The sequence below is a fragment of the Onychomys torridus genome, chromosome 16 (genome assembly GCF_903995425.1).
Source record: "Onychomys torridus chromosome 16, mOncTor1.1, whole genome shotgun sequence".
NCBI classification, from domain to species: domain Eukaryota; kingdom Metazoa; phylum Chordata; class Mammalia; order Rodentia; family Cricetidae; genus Onychomys; species Onychomys torridus.
The window spans coordinates 41076561-41095725 of NC_050458.1; the positions used below are offsets into that span (position 1 = coordinate 41076561).

At 52.1% G+C, this 19165-nt stretch overlaps 2 protein-coding genes across 3 annotated transcripts; both read right to left on the reverse strand.

Moving 5' to 3' along the window:
* Positions 1-4907: 4907 nt before the first annotated feature.
* Pycr3 (pyrroline-5-carboxylate reductase 3) lies at positions 4908-9876 on the reverse strand. The gene is made up of 6 exons (XM_036208291.1): positions 9739-9876; positions 7623-7687; positions 6850-7029; positions 6394-6606; positions 5745-5837; positions 4908-5590 (listed from the first exon to the last, which is right to left on the reverse strand). Exons 1-6 carry the CDS (start codon positions 9827-9829, stop codon positions 5408-5410), a joined length of 825 nt encoding a protein of 274 aa, XP_036064184.1. The 5' UTR covers positions 9830-9876; the 3' UTR covers positions 4908-5407.
* Positions 9877-13923: 4047 nt separating this feature from the next.
* Positions 13924-18978, reverse strand: Gfus (GDP-L-fucose synthase). Of its 2 annotated transcripts, none has more exons than XM_036208223.1 (11): positions 18880-18978; positions 18050-18206; positions 17581-17695; positions 16033-16161; positions 15872-15945; positions 15577-15710; positions 15384-15448; positions 15061-15127; positions 14848-14927; positions 14527-14626; positions 13924-14250 (listed from the first exon to the last, which is right to left on the reverse strand). In XM_036208223.1, the coding sequence occupies exons 2-11, from the start codon at positions 18193-18195 to the stop codon at positions 14195-14197; spliced, it is 966 nt and encodes a 321-aa protein (XP_036064116.1). In that variant the 5' UTR covers positions 18196-18206; positions 18880-18978; the 3' UTR covers positions 13924-14194. The 2 variants fall into 2 exon arrangements, with proteins under 2 accessions (XP_036064116.1, XP_036064117.1); XM_036208224.1 differs by having other exon boundaries at positions 18775-18969.
* Between the last annotated feature and the right edge of the window lie 187 nt (positions 18979-19165).

Here is a 19165-nt window from a genome sequence, read left to right on the forward strand (position 1 = left end):
GGATGCAGCAGAGTATAGTAGATCGTGTTCTACTTGGATTTTTAGTCCTTAAAAAAACAAACAAACAAAAATACTCCATTCTGCATAGATCTTCTATTCACGACGTTGGCAAGTGTTTGAACTTGGACCCAGGTGTCTTGACCAATGGCAGGACAAACCACAAACCACTTTGTCTAGCTCTTGGGCTATCTGATTTACCTGGAAAAAGGTCATAGCCTTTGCAACCATCTGGGGACTCTGCGGTGCCTTAGAGTCAACATCTATGCCCTTAGGCTTTTCCTGCATCGACCCTCCCCCTAGACTCGTCCACCTCCTGGTATTGCCAAGGGTGTTGCCGAGGACCTGTTGCTGGATGGCCCAGGTTGGAGGAGAAAAGGCTCGGGGGAATGTGCAGCTTTTGAATCACTCTGCTGTCTGCTGCTCTATTCACCTTTAGATTCAGATTGCTCCTGGTGGTCTAGAGCCGAGGCACCTGTGCCTTCGGGAGGGGCAGTACTGCCTTTGCAGAAATACTGTCCTGAGCCCCTGTCCTTGTACTCTCCCCTATTCATGTCTCTCCTCATAGTCTGAGCCTTGAAAACATGAAGTGGGGAAGGGCTAGGGATGCAAGAGTTTGGCAATGGATGGAGTCTCGGATGAGGTCTCCAAAAGTGGTCTCTATGTAAGTCCAAAGATACAGCTGCTTGGAACCACACTGCACCCCAGTCAAAAATCTGCGCAAGGGGTTGGGGGTTTAGCTCAGTGGTAGAGTGCTTGCCTAGCAAGCACGAGGCCCTGGGTTCAGTCCTCAGCTCCGGAAAATAAAAATAAAAAAATAAAATAAAATAAAAATCTACGCAAATATTAACAACTGAAGGACAACATGGAATAAGAGAACAGAGGCTCAGGCCGCAGACTCCATCTGTACACACTGGAGCCCATCTGGTCACCTATGTACCTGGCTTCCTCAAGCCTAAAGACCTAGAGAACCTTGAGCAGTCATGGTTGGTAGAGGGTCTCCAGCACTAGCAACTTGGGTGGGGTTTCAGAAGTCTAATGTATTTATATCAGCAGCTTCCATGTCAGCCAGGCACCCAGGCTAGGAGCTGCCATCAGGCTTCAGTAGACCTACTTCCAGGTCTGCAGAGAGGCAGACAGACCTGCCTGGGCCTTGGATTTACATCCAGCCTGGGTAGCCTCTTGTAGCTGCTCCAGCCTAGGCTACCTGTGCTATTCTTTTGGGGAGGTTTCCGTCCGTTTCTGTCTTTATCCTTTCTGTTGTGTTTCCACTTGGCCTGGGCCCAGACAGACTAGAGTTGACAGAGACTAGGGCTCAGGAGTGAGACCTCTCACCAGCCTCTCTAACTGTCCAAGCCCCCTTCATCTGGGGACACAAGGTCCAGGAGGTTTCCATGGCCCCCTATTGCTGCTGCCCTATGAACAAGTGTGGGCTGACTGGGTCACAGAGAGTTCCTGCCAAGTTTGTGTCTGTATACTACCATTAAGTGGGCTGGGGAGACGCCCCTGAGGAGGTGCCAAGGTGTTATGTCAGACGAAGGATGCTATGGTGCTTGCTAGGATGCCCGAGACCCTGAGTTCAAACAACAGCACTATTTGTGGTTGTTGTTGTTGTTGTTGTTGTTGTTTTTCAAGACAGGGTTTCCCTGTGTAGTTTTAGTGCCTGTCCTGGATCTCGCTCTGTAGACTAGGCTGGCCTCGAACTCACAGAGATCAGCCTGGCTCTGCCTCCCGAGTGCTGGGATTAAAGGCACAGCACTATTTTTTAAAAGTGCTTTTTTTTAAAGGCTGGCATATGCAGTGTTCTTTACATGCCATAGACAGAGGTGCTGGTGGCTGAGTCCTAGTTGTGGAGGAGGCTGTTTTGCCCAAGTGCCCATATGTCCCAGCAGTAGGGTCCTGTAACTCTGGGGCTTGCAGTACGGCATATCCTGTTGCACGGGGCCTTAGCCCCAGTGGCAGCTGGGCCTAAGATGTGCGGTCGCCTCACTTTGAGTGTCTGATGGGGCCCCCTGGGGGCTCATGAGCCTCCCAAGAGAGCCTTACACTTTCACTGTACCTACCTGTGTTGCATGCACTGCTGTTCCCTACGGGCACTGAGTTACATGAACTAGTAAGGAAGGTGAAACTTCAGTCCCTTTCTTCAGCAGCCATTGCGACCTGCTACGTAAAAGGCATCATGCAGGAATCCTGGATCTCTTTTCCCTGGAGGCCTGCCTGTTCCCCCACAGAGCATAGTGATCCTTCGGCTTGGGAAGAATAGGCAGCCTTTTCAGGTGGGTGGTCCTGCCGTGGACTCATACACACAATGTCTGGAGAAGGCACCCAGCAAAGAAAGGTGGGTGTGAGTTCTGATGGAGCCGCCACCACCACCACCACCACCACCGCTTTTGGGGGTTGGGAGCTTGCGGTGGTCACAGGCAGCCTTGTTCCCGAGGTCCATGTACTGAGAAAATGAAAGCAACTGAGCTGTAGGTGAAACAAAACCAATCAAGTTGGAAGGTTGGTCCTCTGAGGACTAAGCCCTTTACACTACCTAGTTAGGACCGACTATGGGAAGCCCAGCTGGGACCTGGTCTAGGCTAGCCTCTTCTAAATGGGCTCCCAAGAGCATCTTGAGCCCAGCAGCTGTCCTCAGTAGGATCTTGGGCTTGTGAGTTTCATATCTTATTGTAGGGCCCTTTCTCTGGCACTCACCCTCGCTCACAGCTAAGTTCACCTGGCCAGAGGGTATAATGGCACTTGTGTAATGAAGGCCAAACTGGTCAGCGTCATCAGCCACCCTGTTTTAGTCTTATTGTGACTGGATCTAATGCTTGGATCTGGAACACTCCATAGGATGGGGAAGGAGGAAGGCATAAAAGTGGGAATAAAGAGAATATGATGAGCATCTACCAGGTTTTATCTCAGAAAGCAGTGGTTAGGTGAACAGCATACACTAGAAAGGCCTGGATGACAGTATCACAGCCGAATAGCCCCAAAGCTGCCTCTCTGAGGAGCTAACAGCCAGTGTCCCAGCCTGTCACCTCTGGACCATGACTGGGCAATGAAGGGGTGCCTTCCACTTCCCAGCCCTGGTCCCAGAAAGAAAGATCTATTGGTTTACCATCAGTCTCTTGGCAGGTTCCCCTAAGGAGTTCCCCTAAGGGGGTGCCTTCTACCAGACCCTGGGACTCTATCATACCTAGACTTGGCATGGCTTGGAAGCCAGGGAAGCCGATTGTCTTGTGTCTGCACAACACAGGCAAGTGATGCTGCAGCTCAAATGGACCCCCCCTCTGCTGTATCATTATCATTGGCCAGCTCACTCAGCGCTTTGTATAACCACAGCAGCTGAGCTGTTTTCTCTAAGTCCGTGTAAGTGAGGAAATAAGGGTACAGACTGGACTCAGGATGGCCCTTCTGACAAGTGACAATGCCTGAGTCCCAATCAGGTAGCCCCTGGCTGAGAGAAGCCACCCACTGGAAATGGGATGAGAGCGAGGTGTCCAAGGCAAGGGACCAAACGAAGGAAGGGCTGCAGCGTTGGAGCAGTGGAACCGGGAAAGAGATTCTTCTTTTCTGTGAATACCATTAGTCCTGCTTTATAGATAGGTGTCTGGAGTCACCCAGCCGGCAGATGCCACTGTGGGAGTGCCCCAAGCCACACTGATGGATGCTTCCACCAAGTCTCAGGAGGCTGCTGGGTAAACATGATGGAGTCAGCATCTTGGGGTCTGGGTGGCCAAGAGAGTTTTGGGGAAGAGGGTACCTGGGGTGGTGGCCAGAGTCATACCAGGTCCTCCCTATACAGTAGCCTCAGAGCTCTGGTCCTCAATCCCATAGCCTCACTTTTCCTATATCCTGGTTTTCCTGACCTGCTGGTCTAGGAAAGGATATACTAAAGAGTCAAATCCTCCCAGGGTAGTCCCCGGGGTGATAGTAGCAGGCTCCAGCTCTACCTGCCCCGGAGCCAGCGTAGGTGCAGCTGGAGGCAGGGGGTCTTGTCTTCCAAAGCTAGCTAGGACCCACCTTTGAAACCTCAGACAGCTCCTCCATTTGACTGGTGCAACCTGAGCACAGGGCAAGTCGGAGAGCATAGGTCTGCAGAGTGAGACCCCTTAGTAAAGCTTCTAACCACAGAATGGCATGTCACCTGCTGACTGCTCAGGGGAGGGGGCTCTTCAGCTTCTCCTGGGGACTCTTTCCTCCTATGGGCCAAGGCTCTGGCTTCACGGCGAGGGAAGGAGCTTCTTGGGCAAGTGCTATCTATTCCTGTGCCATTGCCGCCCTACCCTCTGCTAGGATGACCACTGGTTTCTGAGCAGTCCCACGAAAATTCACAGAAGGCTCAGAGCTCTAGACCAGGCTCAGTAGCGCTTGTTGCTAGCAGCTCTGTCAAGGATTTCAACACCCACCCCCCACAAAGACCACCTTTTAGTTACCTGAGACCCAGTATTGCCTATTATGACTTTTTTTTTTCCCTTTATGGTTTTTCAAGACAGGGTTTCTCTGTGTAGCTTTGGAGCCTGTCCTGGAACTCGCTCTGTAGACCAGGCTGGCCTCGAACTCACAGAGATCAGCCTGCCTCTGCTTCCCGAGTGCTGGGATTAAAGGCTTGCACTACCACCGCCCAGCAAGAACCAGCATTGTCTATTATGACTCTTTAGAAGTACGATTCTTGATACTTTGGGGGGTGAGGAGGCCTGCAGAGATGGACACTTTTTTCCAAGTGCAGAGAAAGTAGAAACACTTGTGTGATGGATAGAGAACCGTTGTCTTTAGAGGTGGGACAAGGGGAAGATGGGGGTAACCTAGGCAAGCAAGGAGGCTAGTGCCTAATGTTGTAGATACTGTCCCTGAGGAGATATAAACATTTACCCCCTCTTTATAGGGTACCAAGGACAAACCAAAGTACAGTTCTACCAACGTCCAACTTGAGGAACCAATGAGTTTATTGGGCTTACAGAGCATGGATGGGGGGTTGCTTACAGGAGTGTGGGTGACCCCAAAGCAGCCACACCATGAAAACATCTCATGCCAGCACGGATGATGATGTCCCCCATATCAGCAAAGACGGAACCCTCTCCCGCTTCAGTTAATCTTCTGCAGGCTACATATTCTACCATCTCCTGAGACCATGAGGCCATGTGCAGTTAGGACAGTTACAACTGGCCGAGAGGTGCAAAAGGAAGGAGCTGGAATCGGGGGGCCAAGCGACCTTCCCCACCTCCTCCTTTCTTGACTGAATGTCACAGGCAACAGACTCGATCTTGAGGGTCTCTTACAGGTCGTCACAGTGTCTTTGACGATGGCTGTGACACTTGGACGACAGCACACTACTCAAGGCTATTCTCACCTCTCAGAGGCCAGAGCTGGGCAAGGAGCCTGTAGTCTCCCCCGGAGCCTGTAGTCTCCCCCGGAGCCCGGCTTACTTCCTGCTGAGCTCCTTAGCCCGGCGGGTAGCCGCTTCCACCGCGCTCATAGTAGCTGCTCGAAGGCCGCCCTGCTCTAGGGCGTGAAGCCCATGGATGGTGGTTCCAGCTGGTGTGAGCACATCTGTCCGAAGCTGGGCTGGGTGCTTTCCTTCCTGCTGCAGCATTTTGGCTGTCCCCTGGGTAGAAGAGTTAAGGGAGAGTTGAGAAAGGCAGCTACACGTTTCCCCAGCCTGTCTGGACTTTGCAGCCTTGTCTTCCTGTTTGCTGGAGACGGCACACACCCTTGAGCACAAACCTTCCCAACATTCTCCTGAGGAATCCTTCACTTACCAGCAGGGTCTGGGCAGCAATGCGGTGGGCCAGGCCACTGGGCATGCCCATCTTGATGGCACCTTCAGCTAGGGCCTCCGAGAATGTGCACACCTGAAGAAGCAATAGCATTGGAAGTGGGAAGGGGAATGTCAAAATTGACATTTTGCTGGACACAGCTCCCCAGCTAGAGAATGCTCCGAACAGCTGCTTTCAACCTGTTGGTCACGACCCCTTTAGGGAGTAGGATAACCCTTTCATAGGGGTCGCCTAAGACCAACAGAAAACACAGATATTTACATTATGATTCATAATAGTAACAAAATTAGTTATGAAGTAGCAACAAAAATAATTTTATGGCTGGGGTCTCCACAACATAAACTGTTTTAAAGGGTCGCAGCATTTGAAAGGCTGAGAACCACTGGCTCAGAACCACAAGAAACAAGGTCCCAAACGTGGTCACAGATACCTGAGGCTATAAGGCCTAAACCTAGAGTTTGGTAAAGGGGCCAGCCTCAATGGTCCAACAAAGCATGATGTTCTGAGAGACAGCAGAGCTCACTGGTGGACCATGGACCACTTGAGGCCCCAAGGCTTGACTCTGAGACCTTGAGAGCAAGGCCTTTGCTAAGGGCTTGCCTTCGAGGGTATGGGTTAAGACAATACTCACAAAGGCCACACCACTGCCACTGAGGCCAGTATGGATATCTACGTAGGACTCAGGAACTTCTATGCACTGCCCACAGGCATCCAGCAAGTTCTGCAGGAGCTTAGCGTCGTCATTCCTAGCATGGTGGCCCCGTGCCATCACCATGGCCCCCTCCTGGACTATGCAGGGTAGATTGGGAGAGACTCGTAACACTCGTGTGTTCGGGGGCAGCAGCTGGACAGAAGAGAACTTAGTGTCAGGCAGCCTGAGACTGAGCCTGCTAGGTAAACATCTCAGCTAAATGCAGCCTCTAGTCCCTACTTCCCAGATACAGTGGCAGAACATTACCCCACCTACCTAACCCTGGTGGGCCAACTAACTACTTCTGGAGGTTGTCTGGGATACCGTCTGCCTCCCAAGTATGCCAACAAAACTTATTTCATAGTCAAGGCCTCATTCACACCACAAAGCACTCACCTCCTCCAGGGAGCTCAGAGAGATGCCAGCAGCCACAGATACCACGATGTGCTCAGTGGTGACTACAGGGGCCACCTCTGCCAGAACCTCTGGCAGGACTTGAGGCTTGGTGGCAAAGATGATAAGTGAACAGTTCTGCAGAACTTCCCGGTTGGAGTGAGTAGTCTGGCAACCCAGAGCCTGCACAGACACCAGGGCCAGAAGTGACTGTGTGAGGAAGCATCGGGCAACCCACCCGAGTGCCATCAATCATCCTGCATTCCACGGGTTCCCTCAGGCCTCTGTTGTTACAAATGTCTATACTAGCTGGGCAGTGGTGGTGCACACCTTTAATCCCAGCACTTGGGAGGCTGAGGCAGGCGGATCTCTGTGAGTTCGAGGCCAGCCTGGGCTACAGAGTGAGATCCAGGAAAGGCACAAAGCTACACAGAGAAACCCTGTCTCGAAAAACCAAGAAAAACAAAAACAACCCCCCCCCAAAAAAAAGACAAATGTCTATACTAGCCATTACTCTCAAATGCCTAAGAAAAACCCCAACAGGCCCTGCTCCTCACAGATGCCAAGATTTACCTCCTGGAACCTTCCCTCCTAATTAGTGTCCACAATCACCGTACATAGGTACACACTCAGTGTACTCTAGTCTTCCGGAAGCTTGACTTTCTTCCTGACCTTTGACCTCGCCTTCTCCAGGACAAACCAAACCATCTCAAACCTTCAGCCATACCTGCCCCTGGAAAATGCTTTAGAAGGACAAGCCCCCGAGTCCCACTCACCCTGAAGTGGCAGAGATTCTTGTCTGTTGGTGCACTGGCCAGCACTTGCTTAGCTTCCACTTTGCCTGAATAGAGAGGCAAAAGCTGGTGAGGGCAGGGAAGATAGGAAGCAGCATGCCTAGCCCACTGTTAGCTTAAGGCGCCATAGGTTCATAGCAGGCATGCTTGTCCATGGTGCTGAGCAATGCGGTGAATTCAATTGTACTAGAACACCACCGCCATTGCCTGCTCTTGGGACATGGGCCAGGAACCTACCTGATCTTGACAAGACACAGAACCCAAGGGAAGGGGCAGCTGACTGGAGCACTTACGTCTATTGGCCAAAAATGCAACATCTGTGCAGGAACACCAGGCCTGGAACAGCATGGTGGATAGGGAGATAGCTGGTGAAGGGTCTGGAAAGATGGCTCAGTAGGATGGGCAGATGGCTGGTCAAGGGTCTGGAGAGACAGCTCAGCAGCTAAGGGTACTTGCTGCTCTTGCAGATGACCTGGGAGAGGTTCCCAGGACCCACATGGCACTGTCAACTGTCCATAACTGTCCACTCCAAGTGGAACCAGTGCCCTCCTCTAGTCTCAGCAAGCACCAAACACACACACACACACACACACACACACACACACACACACAACACAATAATCTTAAAAAAAAAAAAAAAAAAAAAGCCTATCTGATAAAGACCTAACAGACAACAAGCTCCCCTGCAGGGCAAAGTATGCTGGGATGTCTAGGGGAAGACTAAGTGCCCATTTGGTGGAAATCGTGTTTTTTGAGGGTACAGAGATAGAAAGACTGGGCCAGATGGAAGTGCACACCACAACCTGAACACAGGGGCAGCTAATCATGTCAGTGACGGTTGGTATAGCACCAAGAGGCAGGTGAACTGCCGGGTTGTTTTGTTTTTTTGTTTTGTTTTTCGAGACAGGGTTTCTCTGTGTAGCTTTGGAGCCTGTCCTGGAACTCGCTCTGTAGACCATGCTGGCCTCGAACTCACACAGAACTTCCTGCCTCTGCCTCCCGAGTGCTGGAATTAAAGGCGTGCGCCAGTTTTAGATGCAAACACCATGAGACTTGTAGGAAAGCCATTCTCTAATGATCATGACCCTCTGGACTTTCAAGTTCAGCTGAAAGCAGAGAGCCAAAGGTCACCAACTTTCTCTGCTTGCAATCTGTAGATAAAGTCTTCTAAACTCTGTAAGCAGTTAGGCCAGTATTGCCAGCCCTGCTGATCACCAGCAGTCCTCAGCTAGGCAGAGTTTGCCTCCCTCCTCACCCCATCCAGGCAGGAGACATCTGGCAGTGTAGGAGACACTCTGGCCTTCACATTCAAGGTATTGCTGACATCTAGAGATGACAGACCAGTGATGGCAGGACACTCTTCAGTACACAGAGCCAATCCTCCTCTTCTCAAACGTCCACACAGCTGCCCACCCCTGAGAGTGGCACTGATGCACGAACCGAAAACAGAGAAAGTGGCACAGGAGGCGGAGGCCAGGAAGTCGGACCTAACTTGGCATTAAGCCAGTCCAATCTAAGAAAAAATTGGTTTATGCCACATATGGAACTATACAATCACAGCCACATTAAGGCTATAAGTCAAAAGCAAGATCATCAGTGGTGGCGCACGCCTTTAATCACTGCACTCAGGAGGCAGAGACAAACAGACCTCTGAGTTCAGGGCCAGCCTGGTCTACCAAGCGAATTCCAGGACAGCCCGGGCAACACGGAGAAATCGGGAAACCAGAAACTCTCTCTATAAAACAGGAAATTAAAAAAAAAAAAAAAAAAAAAAGCAAAACCCCCACAAAGAAGTCACGAATGAAGTTAATGGTAATTTTCTTTAATTCAGGAATATCATTCAACAATACAATCAGTGTTCCATACAAAAAGCTGTGTTACTTTTCTCTACACCACGCCTGGCTCGCCCACCACCCTCCCTCCTGCAGGCTCACCTAGGGACCCTGGAGACCTTGATGGAAGCCTGCTATACGGTTCTCACCCAGGAACAGGGAGAATTCACCCCACTGGCCCTTGGGGCGAACCATTTGCGCCCCTTCCGCCGAGGCTTGAGGGCTCCTCCCACTGGAAAGCTCCCCAACCAGGCCTCGCCTCCCACCTGCTCGTATGAGGCCTTGGGCGATGGCCTCCGCCATGCGGCCTGCGCCCACGAAGCCCACACGCAGAGGTTCAGAACCTGGCGCCGCCATCGTGCTCCGGGCTGGCCTTCTCACGTCCCTACGTCACGAGCCCCGCCCACCGCAGCCGCGTTGATGGATAGAAGCCGCTGGGCGGGTTCGGGGAGGAGCAAGAGGCGGGATCGGGGTGGAGCAAGGGCGGGTTCGGGGTGGGGCAAGGGGCGGGCTCGGGGAGGAGCAGTGGGCGGGTTCGGGGAGGGGCAAGTTCGGGGCGGGGCAAGGGGGCGGGCTCGGGGTGGGGCAAGGGGCGGGCTCGGGGAGGAGCAAGAGGCGGGTTCGGGGTGGGGCAAGGGCGGGGCGGGGCTCAAACCCCTGCATTTTCTTCCTTGAGGTTGGGATTTTTCTACAAGCCTGGGTGAAGCAGCTGGCGATTTTGCTGAGGGGAAAGGCGGAGAAATGATGAAGAGCTAGTCCTAAACAGGCTCTCTGATTCGACTTGGAAAACCTAAAGTTGAAATCTCCCCAAAAGCCGTGCAGAGAGATGTCCAGGATGGGGCTGGGGGCTGTATGGTACTACAAACTAGTATAGCTCTTGAGTAGCTTGCGTGCCTTGGGTTGCATCCTCGGTGCCGGTTCTGGTTCTCCAGGTTAAAGGCAGCACTAATCAGTCACGAGTACACAGCTTTTTTTTTTTTTTTTTCCCCTGAGACAGCGTTTCTCTAACATTCCTGGCAGTTCTGGATCTCACTTTGTAGACCAGGCTGGTCTCAAATTCACAGAGATCTGCATGCCTCTGCCTCCTCGAGTGCTGGGATTAAAGGCACACACCACCACTGCTTGGCTGTTTTTGTTTTCAATGTGTAAAATTAAGCAAAACAGAACAGACCATTTAGAAGTACAACAAATTTATAAGGGCAATGCTGTCCTTGGACTGTGAGGTCCCATAGTTAAAGCTGGTTGTCCCCTGCTTACCACAGTTGGAATGTGATGGGCAACTCTTTCCTCTTGCGTGGCCTGAGGGAAGAGTTGTATTCCCCATCTTTCCCCCAGGCCCTACGAGAAGCCTGAGAGTGACGAGTCTGCCCAATGATGAATGGAAACCCATAAAGCCAGGAGCTAAAAACTAAAGCTAAATAAAACTTTCCCTTGTTACAAGTTAACTGTCTTTGGTAGCAGCAGAAAACAGGCTGACACAGGGAACTTGCAGAATTCTTACTATATACAGGGACAAAAATCTTCCCAGCAATGTCCATGGAGAGGTGAGGGACAAGGAATTTCTGTATTCTGGGCTGCAACCAACACCTGGAAATATTCGAGGTTGAGACTTGGCCTCAAGCCTGCCAGAAAATGCATACTGTCTGGTCAGAGTGGTCGAGGCATTCTGATTCTTAGGACAGTGTATTCCTTGATACAATGATGCAGTTAGCAGACTGGTGGGCGTAAGACAACTGAGTGTCTGGCAGGTTCTGATCAGCTCAGCTCAGCTTTCTAGGGGCCAGAAGGGTACATCCTTAATGCCCTAGTCCCTCTGCGGACTCTCATCAGAGGATGAAGCTTAAAGGAAATTTGAAGATGGGGAGTGGGTGACCTGGGAAGGCACGAGCCAGAGGGACACTGGGCAGGACAACATAGGAGAGGCCAGCAGACGCTGCTTTAGAGGGTGAAAGACCAGGCAAGGCCATGGACTGTCCTGCTGCAGGACAAAAGGCCTTGGTTGCAAGCGGTTGGGGGAAAACAGTTGGATGTCTTTAGCATTTCTGGGAGGTGAGAGGCAGAATGTATAGGAAGGTTGGGCTGGGCTGAGGAATTCTGAGCAATTGATGAGACCGCAGCAGACAGGCAGATCACCCGGAAAAAGGCAGTGGGGTGGAATAAAGGTGGTTTCTGAGGGGAGGGGATGTGGAGGTTTGAGTAGTCAACTCTGACTGCATCTGGAACTAACTAAAACACAAGTGTTTGGGCAAGCCTGCGAAGGATTTTCTTAAGCTTATCTGAAGCAGGAAGACCCGCCCTAAATCAAGGCAGCAAGTGCCTTCTGGTGGCAGCCCAGGTAACAGGACATGGAAGGAAACCTTTCTGCCTGATTGATGCTGCCAAGTCCATCTAGGATCCCAAGGTACACAGTATACAGAAGACCAGCAACTCTCCAGGAGTCCTCCAGGCCAGGCTGGTACTGCTGGGGCATCCAGCGTCATTGACTGAACAACTACTGGATTCTTGGCCTCCCCTGTATTAGTCATTGTTGGGCTACCCAGAGTTCATCCTGTAAGCCAGTCTATAAATCACTATACATGTATGTACAACAGTTCTGTCCCTTTAGGGAACCCCGACGAGTCTAGCAGCCCGTTGTCCGTTTTAGCTATGTGGCTGGTGCCATGAGTCACCACCACCTGGGAAAGTTAATGTATTACACAGGTGCCAACCATCACTTCCGCCTGCCTGGAGCTGTCTTGGAGTAAATGCTCACCTCTGCTTACCCCAGTCTTCAGGGACAGTGGCAGCTCCTTTTCAAGAATGAGAGGAGTCAAGGGGCCTGTGGCTTCTAGCCCCATGTCATCATGGAGAAGGAAAACTCCTAACAGTCTTAGGTGAATGGAGTCTAGGATGGGAGCCTGGAAATGACCCAGAGCTGCAGTGGACACAGACCTGACAAGCAATCCCAAGGTGACCTGCCTCTAGGCACAGTACCCTTAGGTAGATTCCCCTGTGCTTGGATTTGACAATCTTTTTTTTTTAAGAGATTTATTTATTATGTATACAATGTTCTACCTGCATGTATACAGGTAGGCCAGAAGAGGGCACCAGACCTTATTACAGATGGTTGTGAGCCACCATGTGGTTACTGGGAATTGAACTCAGGACCTCTGGAAGAGCAGGCCACTGCTCTTAACCTCTGAGCCATCTCTCCAGTCCATGGATTTGACAACCTTGACACTGAGAATAGAAAGGTCCAGGATATCACCGCTCAGGTGGCTAGAGCAAACAAGGCCAGGCCTGGGATCATGGTAAAGTCTTGAGTCATCGGGCTGGAAAGATGGTTCAGGAGTTAAGAGTTCAACTCTTCCTGAGTTCAGCTCCCAGCAACTATATGGTGGCTCACAACTATCCATAATGAAATATGGTGCCCTCTTCTGGCCTGCAGGCAGAACATTGTATATATAATAAATTAATAAAATCTTAAAAATATATTAAAAAATAAAGTCTGAGTCATCCATCACCAGTCTCCTTGCAGGTCCATCCTTGTGTCCCCAAATGGCTCACTGAGTCAGTCCCAATCAAGATCCACCAAGATCCTCAAGTCTAAGGCGGAGAAGCCTGTGTGTTGGAAGGTGTTGTAGAATATTATTTTAAGGTGTCTTACTTTTGTTCATGTTGCATTTGTTTAACTCTGTGAAGCTGTGTTACTGTGCCTGTCTAACACACCTAATGATCTAATAAAGAGCTGAACAGCCAATAGTAAGACGGGAGAAAGGATAGGTGGAGCTGGTAGGCAGGGAGAATAAACAGGAGAAATCTGGGAAGAGAGGATTGAAGAGAAGCCAGTCACCCAGCTACACAGCAAGCCACAGAGTAAGAAAGAAAGAAAGGTATACAGGAATAGAAAAGGAAAAGCCCAGAGGCAAAAGATAGAGGGGTTAATTTAAAGTTAAGAAAAGCTGGCTAGAAACAAGCCATACTAAGGCCAGGCATTTGTAATTAAGAATAAGCCTCTGGCCAGGCGGTGGTGGCGCACACCTCTAATCCCAGCACTTGGGAGGCAGAGGCAGGTAGATCTCTGTGAGTTCAAGGCTACAGATCTAGTCCAGGATATCTCCAAAACTACAGAGAAACCCTGTCTAGAAAAACAAACAAACAAACAAAAAAGCCGCTGGGTGGCGGCCCCCCAAAAGCAAAGATAACAACAGGAAGGGCTAAGCATGGCCAAAATCCAACTCAGACTGTTGGGGAGGTACCCTGTCCTATACCTGAGCCCACCGACAATTCACATCTGACCTGCACTGCCTGCTTCCTGACACCCACGTCCTCTGGTCCTTCACATGTGGACTCTTGCCTTGGGCCTCACAGCTCTTAGGCGCTAAGAAGCCCACAGGGACAGTGGGTCCCGGCCCTGGACAAGCTAGGAAGGCTCTGTTGCAGGGAGGGAAAGGCTGGACACAGCTTCTGAGTCCAGGCTTAAGAAAATTCATTTTATTGGTTTCTAGACAAGGGACAGCAGGACCAGCATGGATGCACTGAGGTTGGGGCAGAAGCAGACAAGCAATGTGTTGGTCTGGCTTTTCCCCGAGGATGGACAAACATGGACCTACTGGACAGCTGCATGGAGCCCCCTGGCAGGGAGGCCAGCATGTGGCTTAGGTTGCTGGATACTATCCTCAGTTCTTGGCAAGGTCTGAGGGTGCTGACCACAGACTGGGCATTGCCAGCTGGTCCCGTGCTTCACTTCCGGGCCTGCTCATAGTTGTCAGTGAACCACGCACAGGTCTCCTTCACAGCTGCAGAGGCAGACAGGTGAAAGCTGGTGACACCACTTGTCCCATCCCGCCCACCCCCAGGAGGTAGGGATGGGGGCTCCCTCCCACACATCCCAAACTTCAGTGTCCTGCTTCCCAGTGGATATCGGCTCCAATGAGGGTCTGGAGACCAAACCCCCATGGTCACAGCATGGAGGCTGAAACCACAACAGGGAAGACGGAGGGGCAGCTGGTGCCGAAGCCTGCAAGTTTCAGCATGGGTTGGGGTGGTTATGGGTTTGGGGAGGGAGAGCTCACCTTGCTTGAAGGGTGTGAAACAGAAGTCAGGCAAGTAGGCCCGAAGCTTGCCGTTGCTGGCTGTCTTTTTATACTGCCCATCGGACTTGGTTGAATCGAACTGGACACCTTGGTCAAGGACATAGCAGGAGCACCACCCATTTGCCCTACCAGGAAGCTGGCTTTTCCTGGGATGGGTCTAGACACAGCAGATGCCCTCCTGCTGCCAGGGCAAGCACCACCAGAGACAAAATGGAGTTATGTTGGCCATCCTACAAGGGGAAGCCACAGTACCCCTGCCCGGTACCTCACTATCGGCCCATCACTGGAGTCCAAGGATACGGTGACTTCCCCACAGAAGTCCATGGCCTCCACTACAGCCTCAGCCGCCTCCTTGATGGACACTTCATCTTCCTCGCCCACTGTGGGGAACCACAGGCCAGTAGTCAGTCAGGCCTCCCTGTCCAGACCCCCAGGGGCATGTCTGCTCCCACTCCTCAGGGTGGACACAGGTCCTGCCCTGCTGTAGGAAAGGACAGCTTGCAGAGTGCCCACCTGAGAGGATGATGGGATCCACTTCACTGTACTCCCGCAGGACCCAGATGAAGAGCCGGGCTAGGTCCTGGAGGTCAGAAAGTTAGGTCAAATCCACGAGTGAGTACCAAATGCCCCTAGTGGAGAGGTTGTACCGCTGTTTCTTCTCCGCTGGGGGCACAGTCAGGATTCACCCTGGATGGAGGTCCCTCATCCAGGCCACACTTTCTCCTACTGAACCAAAGCTGCAACCCTGGGGACCTGGCAAGGTTCAAGGACTGTTTCCTACGCCACCACTTCCCCACACAGCTTTCTGGGACGGCCGTGCTTGCCTCTATACATACCAGTGAGTAGATGAACTGCCTCCGTGGTTTCCCCGTACCCCACACGGTCAGGGCTGAGCCATTACCTACAGATTGGGCAGATGTCAGAGCTCTGCATCCAGAGCCAGCTCCCTGCCCCCACCCCACAGCTGAGCCCAGGGCCCCCTTCAGGCAGGTAACCTGGGCCAGGCGTGTGCTGGACAGCTTCACTCACTCTTGGCCAGGTGCACCTTATGGATGAGTCCAGGCAGCACATGGCCATCTTCGATGTTGAAGTTGTCGTGCGGCCCGAAGACATTGGTAGGGATGACAGCAGTGAAGGTGCAGCCATGTTGCTGGAAGTAGGCCCTGAGGAGAACGGCGTCTCCTGACCTCATCCCCAGAATGTGCCTCTGGTGTCCCCAAGTCCTTCTCAAACTGGACACATGAGGCAGCGACAACGCCTCACTAACCCAAATGTCCATCCTCCCCTCTCCAAGGAGGCCTGGGCAAGACCAAGAAGGGAGCACCTGTTCTGCACGTCAATCATCCTCTTGGCATACGAGTACCCGAAATTGCTGCTGTGGGGCGGACCATTGTGGATCTGAAGGAGCAGGAGATGCACTGAGAACCGCCCCCCTGGCTCTGCCCACGTCCTCAGGTCCTACCCCAGGAGGGCCCTGGCCCTCACCATTGTCTCATCAATAGGATAGGTGGTCTTGTCAGGGAAGATGCAGGTAGACAGGCAGGAGACCACCTTGCGAGTGCCCACCTCGAAGGCTGAATGCAGGACGTTGTCATTGATGTGCACATTCTTCCTCTGCAGTGGGTAGCACAGGTGGGTTAGTTAAAGATGTTACATTCGTTTATGCTGTGGAATATTTGTTTAATGATGCAAAGACGTGTTGCATTCTTTTATGCTGCCTTTGTCTAACTCTGTAGGTCTGTGTTACTGTGGCTGTCTAAGACACCTGATTGGTCTAATGAAGAACTAACTGGCCAATAGCTAGGCAGAAGAGGGATAGGCGGGGCTGCCAAACAGAATAAATAGAAGAAAAAGAAGAGGGAGGAGCGAGAAAAGGAGGAGAGGAGGATGCCAGGGGCCAGCCTCCCGCAAGCCACAGAGTAAGAAGGAAAGAAAGAGACACAGAATAAAGGAAGGTAAAAAGCCCAGCGGCAAAACGAAGTTAAAGAGAAATGGGATAATTTAAACTAGAAAAGCTGGCTAGAAACACGCCCAGCAAAAGCTGGGCATTCATAAGTAAGAATAAGTCTCCGTGTATTTAATTGGGAGCTGGGCAGCAGGCCCCCAAAGAGTAAAACAAAACAAAACAAAACAAACAACTACAATCTGTTCCTCCAGGAAGAGACATAGGAACATACTCTGGCTCAGATATGAGCACTATCTGTGCCTATTTATCTGGTGTTTCTGGAATAAGGCTAAGTCTCCCAGCACTGACCTTCTAGAAGCTGCCATTTTCTAGAGACACAGGAAGGTCCTGCCCTGCCTGCCTGGGTGTGGAGGCCAGAGTTGGCATTCCCAGGGCTACCCAGTGCTGGGCAGGTGATAGAGATGAGGAAAACTGTAGGTGGGGTTCCCACTACAAAGCAGCAGCCCTCCACCGACTTCCCACCTCCAGAGGAGTCACGCCCAGCTCTACTTCTCAATGCTTCGCCTTGCCTCTCTCCAGTTCTCTTCCCTAAACTGATATGAGGCACACTGGTCTAAGAATAGGGAAGAGGTGGTGACCAAGCAGTTTGCTGAAAACCCTGGGATAGGCAAGGAGAGCTTTGGGTGACAGAGTCCTTTGTCAAAATCTGGTGGGAACCTTTGCAGGTTCTAATCAGGCCAGCCAGCCAAAGCCACTGCCCACAGGCATGTGGGCCAAACTCTGAGGAACACACCAGCAGAAGCAGAGTTCTTATGTTTTGCCCTCCTAAGGCATATGCTAGACAGTCCACCACTCGGAGTGGTTGGTAGATTCAGGAAGCTGAATGAACCAAGCCTGAGAGTTCAAGGATCTGGCAGCCGAGCAGGCTCAGTAAGCAGGAACATGCCTCCAGTTACACAGTGTGGTATGCTGGCTTTTTTCAGCTTCCTAATCCTGCAGGTCAGCACTTGGCCAAATGACCCCAGGGCTCTGCAAAACCATGGACTTCTTGGGGGTGACTCTGTGGAAGTTCTAAGAGCTTAAGTTCCTGGCTCCCAAAGTTTGTTGTCCCCAGCACCCCAACTTACCCAGAAATCCAAGTTGTATTTGATATTCCGGAAAAGGCCGCCTACCATTGCGGCAAGATGGATGACATGGGTGGGCTGTACCTTCTGGAACAGAGCCTTGGTTTGTGCTGCATCCCTGAGGGAAGCCAGTATGTCAGGGGGCCTAGTGAGGCCCGAGGAAATCAGAAATTAGGAGCTTGGGCAGTGGGTGTAGAAATTGGTTGGGTCTAAGGCTAGATGGGCAGCCAAAGGGACAAGTAGCCAAGTTCAGGGCTTTAGCAGGTATTGGGTGTGGGCACCCGGAACTATAGGAGGATGTTTACTTAGGACAGCCAGCAACCACAGCCAGATCAGTCACCTGGCAGGGAGGACCCAGACTCAGGGGGGGGCTACTGCTAGGCTCAGAACAGACCCAGACCCATAGGGGCACTCTTCAGCTTGGAGAGGGACCCAGGAGGAGGGGTTGGGTCTGAATATGGCCCCAACTCACGTCAGATCTGCATCTTTGGAGGAGACAAACACCCATTCCTCTCCAGGTAAGCCGGCCCCGTCTGCGACTACCTTCTGGATGGCTCTGCCCACCAGTCCAGAGCCCCCTGTCACTAGGATCCTCATGGATCCCTGGGGCTCACCCATTGTGGCTGCACCTGGAGGGCCAAATGTTGAGAGCTAAAGAGGATATAGGATGTGCTGTTCTCCCCACCCCATTCTCTTCAGCCAATGGGCAACAGGCACAGAATCAAACTCCTGAGGAGCTAGACACACCCAGCTCTGTTCCCCTAAGTCCTTTGCCCTGACCGCCACAGGTTCCTGCTGGCTGCTATCCAAACCAAAGCAGCTTGGTCCCAACTCATGACCCTACTAGGCAGGGGAAAGGTACATCCCATCCCTATGACTGAAAATTTAGGGCTGGCAGTTCCAGGAACAGATCGTGGGTAGCAGCTGCTTTACGCCAACGCTCACCTTCTACAGACAGACAAGGGGCGGTGCCCTGCTTGGAGCCCGGTATCCACTAGTGCTGAGCTAATAGCCTATGGCATAGGAAGGCCTAGTTCTTCTAGGGCAGGGTGAACCGCTGGAAAGCCTCGGGACGCTAAAAATTTGCTACAGTCCCAGCAGGATGGCTCTGGCCCAGCCTCATGGCTCCACCATCATCCAGATGAGCAAGGGCCCAGTTCCTACAACCCATGGTCCCCCATCTCGCAGGCCACTCACCCCAAGCCCACAGAGACCTCCGATGCCAGAAGCACTCTTACGGCCTCGACCAGCCAGTCTCTGGGGTCCCTAGTTTGCTGCGCTGCGCCCACTGGAGAGCCTCACCTGCGCCGGGTTCCACCAGTCCGAGAGCTGCTTCCGGTGCACAATTCTACAGCTACTCCCGGTCCAGGTGGAGGGGGCGAGGCCCTCCCGGGGAGCTCTGGGAAATGGAGTCTTCGTCATGCACCAGTGCGGCGCGGGCGCTTCTGGGAAATCTCTTCCGGGCCTCGCACAGAGTTCTGTGGGCGTGGCGTGGGCACTACCGCTTTGGTCTCCGGAACCCGGACGCTGAAGACGAGCTGCCTACCCAAATACTCTGATGGTTGTACGGACACAGGTCCCGCAACTC

Coding starts and splice junctions, on each gene's coding strand:
- Pycr3 (XM_036208291.1), bottom strand. CDS start 9,829: ATGGCGGCGCCAGGTTCTGAACCTCTGCGTGTGGGCTTCGTGGGCGCA. Junction 7,030..7,622: donor AGAATCTCTGCCACTTCAGG/GTGAGTGGGACT, acceptor GTGTCTGTGCAG/GCTCTGGGTTGCCAGACTAC. Junction 5,838..6,393: donor GTGGCAGTGGTGTGGCCTTT/GTGAGTATTGTC, acceptor TTGCTTCTTCAG/GTGTGCACATTCTCGGAGGC.
- Gfus (XM_036208223.1), bottom strand. CDS start 18,195: ATGGGTGAGCCCCAGGGATCCATGAGGATCCTAGTGACAGGGGGCTCT. Junction 14,928..15,060: donor GGATCCCATCATCCTCTCAG/GTGGGCACTCTG, acceptor GGTTCCCCACAG/TGGGCGAGGAAGATGAAGTG. Junction 14,251..14,526: donor TTTCACACCCTTCAAGCAAG/GTGAGCTCTCCC, acceptor CTGCCTCTGCAG/CTGTGAAGGAGACCTGTGCG.